The sequence below is a fragment of the Anolis carolinensis genome, chromosome 6 (genome assembly GCF_035594765.1).
Source record: "Anolis carolinensis isolate JA03-04 chromosome 6, rAnoCar3.1.pri, whole genome shotgun sequence".
NCBI classification, from domain to species: Eukaryota; Metazoa; Chordata; class Lepidosauria; order Squamata; family Dactyloidae; genus Anolis; species Anolis carolinensis.
In genome coordinates, this window is record NC_085846.1 from 114,638,690 (window position 1) to 114,651,457 (window position 12,768).

At 39.5% G+C, this 12,768-nt stretch overlaps 1 protein-coding gene across 2 annotated transcripts in view; it reads left to right on the forward strand.

Moving 5' to 3' along the window:
- The first annotated feature begins 3,722 nt into the window (after window positions 1-3,722).
- Window positions 3,723-12,768, forward strand: part of zbtb47 (zinc finger and BTB domain containing 47) — a 38,815-nt gene continuing 29,769 nt past the window's right edge. For both annotated transcript variants that reach the window (XR_010007182.1, XM_008112235.3), the window contains exon 1: window positions 3,723-4,077. Coding sequence is in view for 1 of the 2 variants with exons in the window: in XM_008112235.3 (XP_008110442.2) it covers window positions 4,075-4,077 (3 nt within the window). In the remaining variant the exon portion in view is untranslated. The remainder of the gene's footprint in view (window positions 4,078-12,768) is intronic.

Sequence of the window (12,768 nt, forward strand, 5' to 3'; positions counted from 1 at the left end):
TATATTGGTTGTTTGTGATGTGCATCCTTGTTTGATTTAAGGGAAAACTTGGGGTGATAGAAGTAACATATATCAAAACGATGTGACCAGTTTCCACAGGAAAACCATAACAAGCACTTAGTTGAGTTCACTCTGTAAGGAGGAGAAATAATCCTGATTTTCAATGGAATCTCTATTTCAACTGCAATTTGAAAAACAGAAGTCATGTTGTTCATTATTTTGTAAGTTGCCCAGTGTGTTGCTGCCATAAACCCTTAGATTGAGTCAGCTAAGTATGCATTGCATCTGTTCATGTTCAAGATTATGGATAAGAAGTAGGAATGTGTTTTGCCTCTGCAGCCTTCAGTAACCATTGAATGCCAGGAAGGTATGTGTATCTCCCAATCCAATTAGCAACGTTTTTTAAAATATAACTTTATTAAATTTAGCGGAGTTGGGGATATGGGGCCAAAGTGACATTTTGTAAACATTGACGTAGATCATAGAATCATAGAGTTGGAAAAGACCTCATGGGCCATCCAGTCCAGCCCCCTGCCAAGAAGCAGGAAAATCCCAATTCAAAGCACCCCAACAGATGGCCATCCAGCCTCTGTTTCAAAGCCTCCAAAGAAGGAGCCTCTACCACACTCTGGAGCAGAGAGTTCCACTGCTGAACAGCTCTCACAGTGAGGAAGTTCCTCTTGATGTTCAGGTGGAATCTCCTTTCCTGTAGTTTGAAGCCATTGTTCCATTGCGTCCTAGTCTCCAGAGCAGCAGAAAACAAACTAGCTCCCTCCTCTCTGTGACTTCCCCACTCGTATTTATACACGGCTATCATGTCTCCTCTCAGCCTTCTCTTCTGCAGGCTAAACATGCCCAGCTCTTTCAGCCGCTCCTCATATGGCTTGTTCTCCAGACCCTTGGTCATTTTAGTCGCCCTTCTCTGGACACATTCCAACGTCTCCCTTCAATTGCGGTCCCCAGAATTGGACACAATATTCCAGGTGTGGTCTGACCAAGGCAATATAGAGCATGACTTCCCTGGATGTAGACACTAGACTCCTATTTATGTTTCAATTGTGTTTTAAATTCTGAAAAGCTCATTTAGGTGTATACTAAGGTTGTGCTGTTTTCTTTGCAAAAGTTTTACTCTCTGAGGCTGAGAGAGTGACTCACCCAACATTGCAGAGCGGATTCCTGTGTTCCGAATTGCAATCCAACAAACAAATCACTACGTCAGATTTGGCTCCACGTATATGCAGCTACAGGTAAAAAGTCAGTGCAAAATGAATGCAGTTTGACACCATTTTTAACTGTGATGGCTCAATGCCAGGGAGTCTGGGGAGTTGCAGATTTTCAAAGCCTTCAGCCTTCTTGTGCCAAAGAGTGCTGGTGCCTCTCCAAATCACAACTCCCATGTTTCCATCGCATTGAGCCATGGCAGTTAAAAGTGGAGTCAAAGTGCATTAATTCTACAGTGGAGATGCACCCTAAAACTTGACAGGGTAAAGATTATCACGAGAGCTGCAGTACACTTTAAGTCACCGGATTGACGAAGGCGACAATTAAGTGCATCTATACATCTTCAAAAGTGTCCTGATTTCCCAAAATGCTGATTGTTTTTTGTATTTGAAAAGCTTCAAAAGAGAAACCTCGCCTCTCTGATGCTTCTACATCCTACTTAGTGGGTCATTTTTACATTTGGATGTATTGACAGACCTATTATGTGGGTTTCTTGCTTTCTTTTTGCCAAATATTCATGTGGGTAGGAGAAAACGTTAAGAAAACATCCATCCAAAAAGCCGACTGTGCTTTTCGTTAGTTGGGGACGTTCAAGATGTTAAGACTTTAAAAAAGAAATAATGAACCTTATAAGTCGGAGGTGGAGCTGGAATAAAAGGGCTTGTTTGGACTGGCTTTGCAAAGCAAAAGGGACATCTGGAAGGAGTTACTGCCAAAGACAATCAAGATGAGTCCCAGATGCAGCGGCACTGGTCCTATTTTGCAGAGGGATTTCTAGCACAAAGAGGCCAAGGATGAGCCCTTGGAAATCTGTTTGCAAGTATCCCGATATCTCAGACAGAAGACTTTACTCCCCCCAAGTTCCCCTTCTCTCTCTCTTAGTTAAAGGGTGTATCTACACTGTGGAATAAATGCAGTTTGAAACCACTTTAACCTCCAAGCTCAAACAAGATGGGTCAAACAAGATAAAACAAAAAGCATTAAGACAACAAAAAAGATGTAAGCATTAAGTGTGGGAAAGTTCCCCTTTTTTGTTTAAAAATAATGGACCTTGTAATGAAAACAATAAGAGAGATTAAGAAAGTTCAAACTTGGGGGATTTTTGCAAAATAAATTGGACTTTGTAATCCAAATAAGGAAAGTTCAGGCTTTGGAACTTTGAAAATATTGGACTTTGTAGTAAAAAAGTGAGCTTGGGAAAGTTTCAGGTTTTTGGAACCTTAAAAAAGGGATGTGATAGAACAGAGTGCTGATGCTTTTATGTTAAGCTGATTTGAATCCTGATTTGAATAATAATAATAATAATAATAATAATAATAATAATAATAATAATAATAATAATAATGTGATGTAGGCCAAAAATAAAAATATGGATTTGAGAAAGTTCCCATTTTTGGAACCTTAAAAAAGGTTGCTATAAGCCAAAAACAAAATAAATTTGGGAAGGTTCTAATTGTTCAACGTGTTGATGAAGGCTTTCATGACGGGAATCACTGGCTTGCTGTGAGTTTCCCAGGCTGTATGGCCATGTCCCAGAAGCATTCTCTCCTGACATTTCACCCACATCTATGGCAGGCATCTTCGGAGGTTGTGAGGTCTGTTGGAAACTAGGCAAGTGGGGTTTATATATCTGTGGAATAATGTCCAGGGTGGGAGAAAGAACTCTTGTCTGTTTGAGGCAGGTGTGAATTGCAATTGGCCAGCTTGATTAACATTTAATGGCCTTGTAGCTACAAAGCCTGGCTGCTTCCTGCCTGGGGAAATCCTTTGTTGGGAGATATTAGCTGAGAGGTCAGCCAAAGCAGAGCACTTGATGGACCAACCTGGACACAGCATATTATTTGAGAACAAAGAAATGCTCAACCACTCTCACAACTTCCATGTCAGGGTACATAGAGAAGCCACTGAATGTGAACAATTTCAACAGAAAGGGGGAAGCCATGAAAATGAACAAAATCTGGCTACCAGTATTAAAAAAGAACACTAAAATCAGAACAGTAAATAAAGAACAACACTCAGAAAACAGGAATTCCAAACAGGAAACAATCAGGGCCAGTTAACACCTCCCAACAAAGGATTCCCCCAGGCAGGAAGCTGTAAGGCTACTCAATGTAAATCAAGGTGGCCAATGGCAACATTCACACTTGCTTCCAACAGTTCCTTCTCCCACCCTGGATAGATATATAAACCCCACTTGCCTAGTTTCCAACAGACCTCACAGCCTCTGAGGATGCCTGCCAGAAATGTGGGCGAAACGTCAGGAGAGAATGCTTCTGGAACATGGCAATACAGCCCGGAAAACTCACAGCAACCCCGTGAGTCCTGCCATGAAATCCTCCGACAACACAAAGAATGATATACTCTCCAAAAAGGAACTTTTCAAGGTATTGGACTAAATCACCTACTTTCTGCCTGCAAAGCAAGCTCTCAATTCCTCTGCTGAATTGACAGAGCTGCACTGTCCCTTTAAAAGTCCCCCCGGCGCATGCGCAGTGGAAGCGACGTCTGCAATCAGCTGGGCCCGGGCATTTGCAGCCCAGCCGCGTCCCACTTTTTTGCAAGGGGGGGGGGCATCCAATGAAACCGCCATCGAGGAGGGTTTTTTGTACAAATGCAGCAAGAGCAACCAAGCCCATCATCCCCCAAGGCCCGGGGCACAAGGAGCAGCAGAGAAAAAGAAGCTGGGAGGAGGCGAAGGCATTGCAATATTTTGTAAAAACAAAATTCCATTTAATTTTATTTATTTTTTTAGTAAAAGGAAAGCCTCGGTCTCTCCCTTCCTAACCTTTTCATGGAGATCGCAAGGAGAAGAAGCGCACTGAGGCTCATGCGACCTGGAAGCATTGCATCAAAATGGTAAAGAGTCTCCTATATCCTCTATTTATATTTATTTTTCCCTTTCCGCTTGGTTTCTTTTTTCTTTCTTGCAAATCTGGAACACTGGCGTTGGAAAGTTCCTTATAGTTCCTTCCCCTTCCCTTTTAGGCCTTTTGCATTGATATTTTTATATCTATATTTAAATAAAAGTACATTTCTATATATTATATTAAGTTATATTTAATTTCTGGAACATATTGCAAAATCCAGGTGTGGGAAGGGGAGTTGGGAAGCAAGGCAAATGCTCTCTTGCATTTATATTTATATCTGGAGAGACAGAGAGATAAACAGATAGATAGGAGTGCATCTACACTGTAGAATTAATCCAGTTTAGCTCCACTTTAACTGCCATGGTTGTGTATTTATTTACATAGATATGGAGTCATGGGAGTTGTAATTTGACAAGGCCTTCAGCCTTTGCTGTCAAAGGGAGCTAGTGCCTCACCAAATTCTGTAGCATTAAGCCATGACAGTTAAACTGAGATCAAACTGCATTAATTCTACAATGTAGATGCATTATTTGGTATCCAGTGGATACCAACATCTGTGGATACTCCAAGTCCCAATATATGCAATGGCTTAATAAAACAGTGACCCTCGTATCAAGCTCTTCCGATTCCATTATCCACTGATGGAAAATACTTTTTCAACATTCCAAACAGCAATTTTGTATAAGGTAGGCCCTTTTTAATAGGCCATTATATTAATAAATAGCACGTCGGAATCCACAGATTTTGTTATCCACAGGGTCCTAGGCCAAACCCTAGTGGATACCAAGAGTCCACTGTATGCACGAAAATATAGATACAGATATGCATCATAAACTTAGGCACATATATAAATATAGGCATGAGTCTGTGCATTGGCCTAATTGATCTTCATATATCTGTATGTGACTGGGTATATATGTATGTGTGTGTGCCTTTATAAATGTATATATACTTGTGTGTGTATATAAATATGTGTGTGTATATATATATATGTTTATTGGGAGCCCCGGTGGCGCAGTGTGTTAAAGCACTGAACTGCTGAACTTGCAGACCAAAAGGTCCCAGGTTCAAATCCCGGGAGCGGAGTGAGCGCCCGCTGTTAGCTCCAGCTTCTGCCAACCTAGCAGTTTGAAAACATGCAAATGTGAGTAGATCAATAGGTACCGCTCCAGAGGGAAGGTAACGGCGCTCCATGCAGTCATGCCGGCCACATGACTTTGGAGGTGTCTACGGACAACGCCGGCTCTTCGGCTTAGAAATGGAGATGAGCACCAACCCCCAGAGTCAGACATGACTGGACTTAACGTCAGGGGAAACCTTTACCCTTACTATATATGTTTATATGTATATGTGTGTGCTTATGTGTTTGTGTATGTAATATTCATATGTGTGTGTGTGTGTGTGTGTATGTTTACGTATATATACATATTTGTTTATTTGTGTGTATATATATGTTTATATGTATATGCGTGCTTATATGTTTGTGTGTGATATGCTTATATGTGTGTTTGTTTATATGTCTATATATGTGTGTGTATATTTGCATATGTATACATATTTGTTTATTTGTGTGTAGATATGTGTATTTACATGAGTGTATATATATGGTATATAGTACTGTATATATAAATATTTGTGTGTGTATATGTATATGTGTGTGCTTATGAGTTTGTGTATACATATATATGTGTGTGTTTATGTGTGTATATATGTATATATATATATATGTATTTGTTTATTTGTGTATATAAAATGTGTGTGTCCATATGTGTGCATATATATGCATGTGTATATGTATGTATGCATATGTATGTGTGTGTGTATTTGTGTATATGTGTGTATATATGTATGTATATGTATTTATGTCCATATATGTGTGTGTGTGTGCATTGATTTGTGTATATGTGTGTGCTTTTTGTGTATATGTGTATGTATGTATGTATGTATGTGTGTGTGCGCATATATATATATAACTACATTTACATCCCGCTCTTCTCACCCCAGAGGGGACTCAGAGCGGCTTACAAATCAAATGTACAAACAATATATTATTAGTATAGCACAATATAAGCATTAAATTACTATATTGTACTATATCATTATATTGTAATATTATTAGTAATATTACATTTAATATAATATATATATATATGTGCATATTTATATACATACATATGTATGTGTGTATTGATTTGTGTATATATGTATGTGTGTGTGTGTATATATATATATATATATATATGCGTACTGTATGTGCGTTTGTGCATGGGAGAACTTCCTTTTTCTCCTTTGAGATGAAACGTATGATGCTGAGATGCCAGAGCAACAATAGCTGTCTTGTTGCACCCAAAGGGTTAACCTCCCGTTGCCTCTCAGCTGGTGCCATTGCAAAGCATTAGCTCACCCCTCATGCCACCCTGACACGTTGGGCGCTGTGCGCATGCAGTTCCTCCTCCATAAAGAGGGTCTTTCTATTGCATTTTGCCTTTACTTGGGTGACATTGCACCCATGCGCCCAGAGAAGTCTCAACAGGGCAGCGTAAGGGGGTCTTTCGGATACATCCCCCTCCCCAAACTACTTGGACACCTTGATTCATTCATATATATATACTCGAGTATAAGCCGACCCGAATATAAGCAGAGGCACCTAATTTTACCACAAGAAAACTGGGAAAACATTGACTCCAGTATAAGCCGAGGGTGGTAAATTTCAGAAATAAAAACAGATACCAATAAAATTACATTAATTGAGGCAGCAGTAGGTTAAACGTTTTTGAAAATTTACATAAAGCTCTAATTTAAGATAAGATTGTCCAACTTCGGTTAAATCATTATTCCCATCTTCTTCAATGTAAATGTGCTTATGTATCCTTTTAATAATAATAGAGTAAAATAATACATGTAATAATAATAATAATAATAATAAATAATACAGGAAAATAATACATGTAGTAATAAATAGAGTAACATAATAAATATAATAATATCAGAGTGAAATAATAAATGTATTAATAATAAAAATAAAAATAGAGTAAAATAAATGTAATAGTAGCAACAATAATAGAGAAAAATAATAAATGTAATAATACCAATAATAATAGAGAAAAATAATAAATGTACCATATATTCTTGAGTATAATCTGACCCAAATATAAGTCAACCAGGACCCTCACCCGAGTATAAGCCGAGGGGGGCTTTTTCAGTCTTAAAAAGGGCTGAAAAACTAGGCTTATTACTCGGGTATATACAGTATGTGTGTATGTATATATATATATATATATATATATACACACACACACACACACACACTAGCTGTGCCTGGCCACGTGTTGCTGTGGCATTGTCTAGTGGTATCTGTATTTTATAGGCAGTGTGGAAGAGGCCTAAGTGAGGCCTAACTCTGCCTGTCCCCTGGGCTGAGTGGGTAGCTAGGAGACCAAGTGGGCAGAGCTTAGCCTTCTAACTGGCAGCAATTGGATAAACACAATTATTCCTCCCCCTCTAATTAGGACTTTATTTTTCTTTTCTTTTTGTTGTATCAACCTAGAGGCGTGGATGAGGGGTTGTGCTGTCAATTTTCGAGGTTGTGGGGTGTTTAGTTTTGCTGTTTTGTCGGTCGCCAGGATTCCATCACTTTTTTATATATATAGATATGGCAAGCCTGTGCCTTTTTTGAAGCTTGTGTTGCAAAGTTCTTCAAAACTTCATTGCTTTTATCTATGCATTTTAACCATGTTGTACCCCCTCAACCCTTGAATACATTATTGTTGTTATTGTTTGATCAAGGTATGTTCTGCCCCACTTTGTCCCCAGATGAACCCACCTTAAAAATGTGCAAATATGTGGTTCTGACTTCCCTCCCTCCCCAGGAATCTTGTGACAGAAAGTGTAGGAGTTTTAACTTGATGTCTATTGAGCTTGGCCCTCGTGCAAAGCAAAATAAAATTGTACATCTGGTTTTTGGTACTTGAAGAAAATGCTTATTTCTAGGAATTTCCAGGTTCTCCGGTGCAACTGTTTTGCACACATGATGGAAACTGCTCTTAGTCCTCTTGAGGAGATAGATCAGTATATAAATAAATTTATTATTATTATTATTATTATTATTACAACTACTACTACTATTATTGGCAAATTTGGCCAGGATTCTGCCTTAAGAAATGGAGAGGATTCACTATATATCCTGGGAAATGGTATAGGGTATGAAAGTTGTAGAGTGAGCTGTATGTTGGTCGTAAAATAATTCATACGGCAATATAGTACATTTATTGAGCCAACCAGAATGCATATATCACAGGCTTGTGTTGTCAAAAGCTTTCATGGCTGGAATTACTGGTTTGCTGTGAGTTTTCCGAGCTGTCTGGCCATTTTCCAGAAGCATTCTCTCCTGACGTTTTGCCCACATCTATGGCAGGCATCCTCAGAGGTTGTGAGGTCTGTTGGAAACTAGGCAAGTGAGGCTTATATATGTATCTGTGGAATAATGTCCAGGGTGGGAGAAAGAACTCTTGTCTTTTGGAGGCAAGTGTGAATGTTGCAATTGATCACCTTGATTAGCATCGGAAAGCCTTGCAGCTTCAAAGCCTGGCTGCTCCCTGGCTGGGAGAATCCTTTGTTGGGATCTTCTCATCTCTGCAGGAGTCTACCGGATACCATGCAGCTGTGGACAAGTCTACAGAGGGTCCACCAAATGCAGCAGCATTGCCCAAACACGAATCAAGGAACACAAAAGGCACTGCAGACTGATTCAACCAGAGAAGTCAGCCATAGCAGAGCACCTGATGAACCAACCCGGTCACAGCATCTTATTTGAGAACACAGAAATACTGGACCACTCTAACAACCACCATGTCAGACTACACAGAGAAGCCATTGAGATCCACAAGCAGGTGGACAATTTCAACAGAAAGGAGGAAACCATGAAAATGAACAATATCTGGCTACCAGTATTTTAAAAAGTCTAAAATCAGGACAGTAAATAAAGAACAACACTTAGAAAACAAAGGAATTCCAGACAGGAAACAATCAGGGCCAGCTAACACGTTCCAACAAAGGATTCCCCCAGGCAGGAAGCAGCCAGGCTTTGAAGGTGCAAGGCTATTCAGTGCTAATCAAGCTTGCCAATTGCAACATTCACACCTAACTCAAACAGACAAGAGTTCTTTCTCCCACCCTGGACATCATTCCACAGTTTCTCAAGTTGCTCCTGACACGGAAAAAAATAAAAATTCCACAGATATATAAACCCCACTCGCCTAGTTTCCAATATACCTCACAACCTCTGAGGATGCCTGCCACAGATGTGGGTGAAATGTCAGGAGAGAATGTTTCTGGAACATGGCCATACAGCCCAGAAAACTCACAGCAACCCTATCGCAGGTTTCTTCACCAGGCGGGGTAATAATAATAATACATTAATACAATACAATACAATACAATACAATACAATGTATCAGGAGGGACAGTGGTGCTTTGGATGAACGTCTACAATCTGGTTTCAATGTTATAGGAACTTTATTTATTTTATTTATTTATTAGCTACATTTATATGCCACCCTTCTCACCCCGAAGGGGACTCAGAGCGGTTTACAAATTAAATTTACATACAATATTATATTAGCATAGTACAATACTGGTAATAAATTACTGTATTGTACTGTATCAATATATTGTAATATTATTAGTAATATTACATGTAAAATATAATATAATGATGAAAAGTGAGCTATGCCATGGCTATAAACATAATGGGAACAAAGACAATGCACACACAATAAAATTTGGTGTTTTTAGTAATAATAATAATAATAATTAAACTTTATTTATACCCCGCCAACATCTCCCCATGGGGACTCGGGATGGCTTACATGGGGCAGAGGCCCAAACAACATAAGACAAAATATAGGCAACATAATAGAAATCACACTATAAAAAGATCAAACAGTAATACAATATATCAATTAAAACAAAAATACAGGATCAAAAATTACATTTAAAACACATAAATGGTAAAATCGTAATAAATACAGGAGAGATGATTAAAAACCCTCTGGGGCTGATTAATTAATGACTGTATCTCCAAAGGCCTGCCGAAACATCCAAGTCTTCAGTTTTTGTTTTTGTTTTTTTGAAGTTATGAGACTGTGTATCCTTGTGTCCAGTGATGGAAGAATGATTTTATTATGAATTCCTGCGTGACAGAGGGTTCGACTGGATGACCTTTGGGGTTCCTTCCAGGACTAGGATTCTATGAATATATTTAGTTTTGGGTGTGGAGGTCACCACAGAATCATGGAATCCTACAATTGGAAGAGGCCTCAAAGCGCATCCAATCCAACTGTCTTTCTGCCATGCAGGAAGACACAATCAAAGCACTCCCGACAGATGGCCATCCAGCCTGTGCTTAAAACCCCCTAGAGAAGGAGGCTCTCCCAGATTTTCACTGTCCAATAACTCATAACGTCAGGAAGTTCTTCCTAACGTTTAGGTGAAATTGTTTTTCCTGCAATTTGAATCCATTTCTCCGTTGAGTCCTAGTCGCAGGAGCAGCAGGAAACAAGCCTGCTCCCTCCTCAATGTGACAACCTTTCAAATATTTAAACAGGGCTATCATATTCCCTTCTCTCAGCCTTTGTTTCTCCAAGCTAAACATCAGCAGCTCCCTAAGCTGTTCCTCAGAAGACTTGACTTCCAATCCTTTGGTCACTTTGGCCGAGCTTCTCAATCAATCTCCTCCTTGAGTTGTGTTGCCCAGAACTTGACATTGTCCTCGAGATGAGATCTCACCAACGCCAAACGGAAGGGGATTATGACTTCCCTCGATGTTGACACTATACTCCATTGATGCAGCCTAGAATTGCATTGGCTTTTTTAGCTGCTGCATCGCACTGTGGACTCCTATTCCTCTTGTGGTCTTGATGCATGCCATGCCATTGAAGATAATAACAACAACAACAACTACTACTACTATTACTACTACTACTTTATTTTTATACCCACCTCCATCTCCCCGAAGGGACACGGAGCGGCTTACATGGGGTCAAGCCCAGATAAAAACAATAACAATATAAAACACATCATATGGAGAAAATGTTAATGTGGGATTTGTATATTGATAGTGTTTAAATGCAATTTGTGCCATGCTTGTATTGCAACTGATTGCATCATCCAGAATGTACCATAATGTGGAAAGAGTTAATTGCCAAGAAACTATGATGACCTTGATGTGTGGCTGGAACTAGGGAGTATCCAGACACAAGTGTTTGTGACCGAACTGACCGATTGCGTCAGTTCAGTTGAGTTCTGTCTGCCTAGAGTTCGAGTCAAGTTCTGTTGGAGAACAGAACAGCCCTGTGTTCGTCTGTTGTCTGCAAGTCTGTTTGTGTTGATTATTGCTGCATACAGTAAAGCTTTGTAAATAGTTTTACCAACGTCTCTGAGTGTCTCTTCGTTCTGCGTTCCACTGCTTCCATCCAACTACTGCTGCGCTGCAAATACTCTGACAGAAAAGACATGCACAATTATAAAATTTGAACATTAACATATGAAGATAAAATAACAAACTTAATAAAACATATTTAAACACAGAAGGGTTATAAAAACAGACTGGGTAAAGTGCACCATGTGAATTTTTGTAAATACAAGGTAGCTGATAAAGTGCTGCAAATTCGTGAGAGAGCAACTTGGGATGGGAATGGACCCTGTGTCTATGTCAAGTTAACAAGGCAAGAAAAGTGCATTGGCATATCTTTGTCAACAGTTCAAAGAGATGTCTAGGTTCATCAGTTTAACAGCTGAGAAACCTAATTGCCTTGCATGAAGGCCATTTCCCCAAAATATTATCTATATACGTATATATAAAAGGGTAATGAAATTTCAGCCTAGGACAAAACAACAAAACTACACATTCCAGAAAAACTAAACTTGGCAGCACAACCCCTCATCCATGCCTCTATGTTCATACAACAAAAAGAAAAGAAAAATAAAGTCCTAATTAGAGGGAGAGGAATAATTGTTTTTATCCAATTGCTGACAGTTAGAAGGTTAAGCTCCGCCCACTTGGTCTCCTAGCAATCCACTCAGCCCAGGGGACAGGCAGAGTTAGGCCTCACTTAGGCCTCTTCCACACTGCCTATAAAATACAGATTATCTGATTTTAACTGGATTATATGGCAGTGTAGACTCAAGGCCCTTCCACACAGCTATATAACCCATTTATAATGGACTTAATGTCAGGGGAAAACCTTTACCCTTTACCTTAACTACCACCAATTCCTCAATATTTTATTTACTATACCACCAGACTTTGCCACAGCAACGTGTGGCCGGGCACAGCTAGTAGCATTATAAAATACTAGCTGTGCCCGGCCACGCGTTGCTGTGGTGTAGTCCTAAGTGGGGTTTTCTTTGTGGCATTCAAGGTGGCCTAGAAAGGATTCCCCTAGGCATGAAGCAGCCAGGCTTTGAAGGTGCAAGTCTACTCAATGGTATTCAAGTTGGCCAACAATGGAGTCTCCTAGGTATAAAGCAGCCAGGCTTTGAAGCTGCAGGGATATTCAATTGTTTTCTAGTTGGATAACAATTGAGTCCCTTAGGTATGAAGGGGAGATTTTTTGCGCATGCACATAGTGTTATTTATTTATTTTGGAGGATTTTTCTGGCCTTGTCTCTGTTTTCTTTC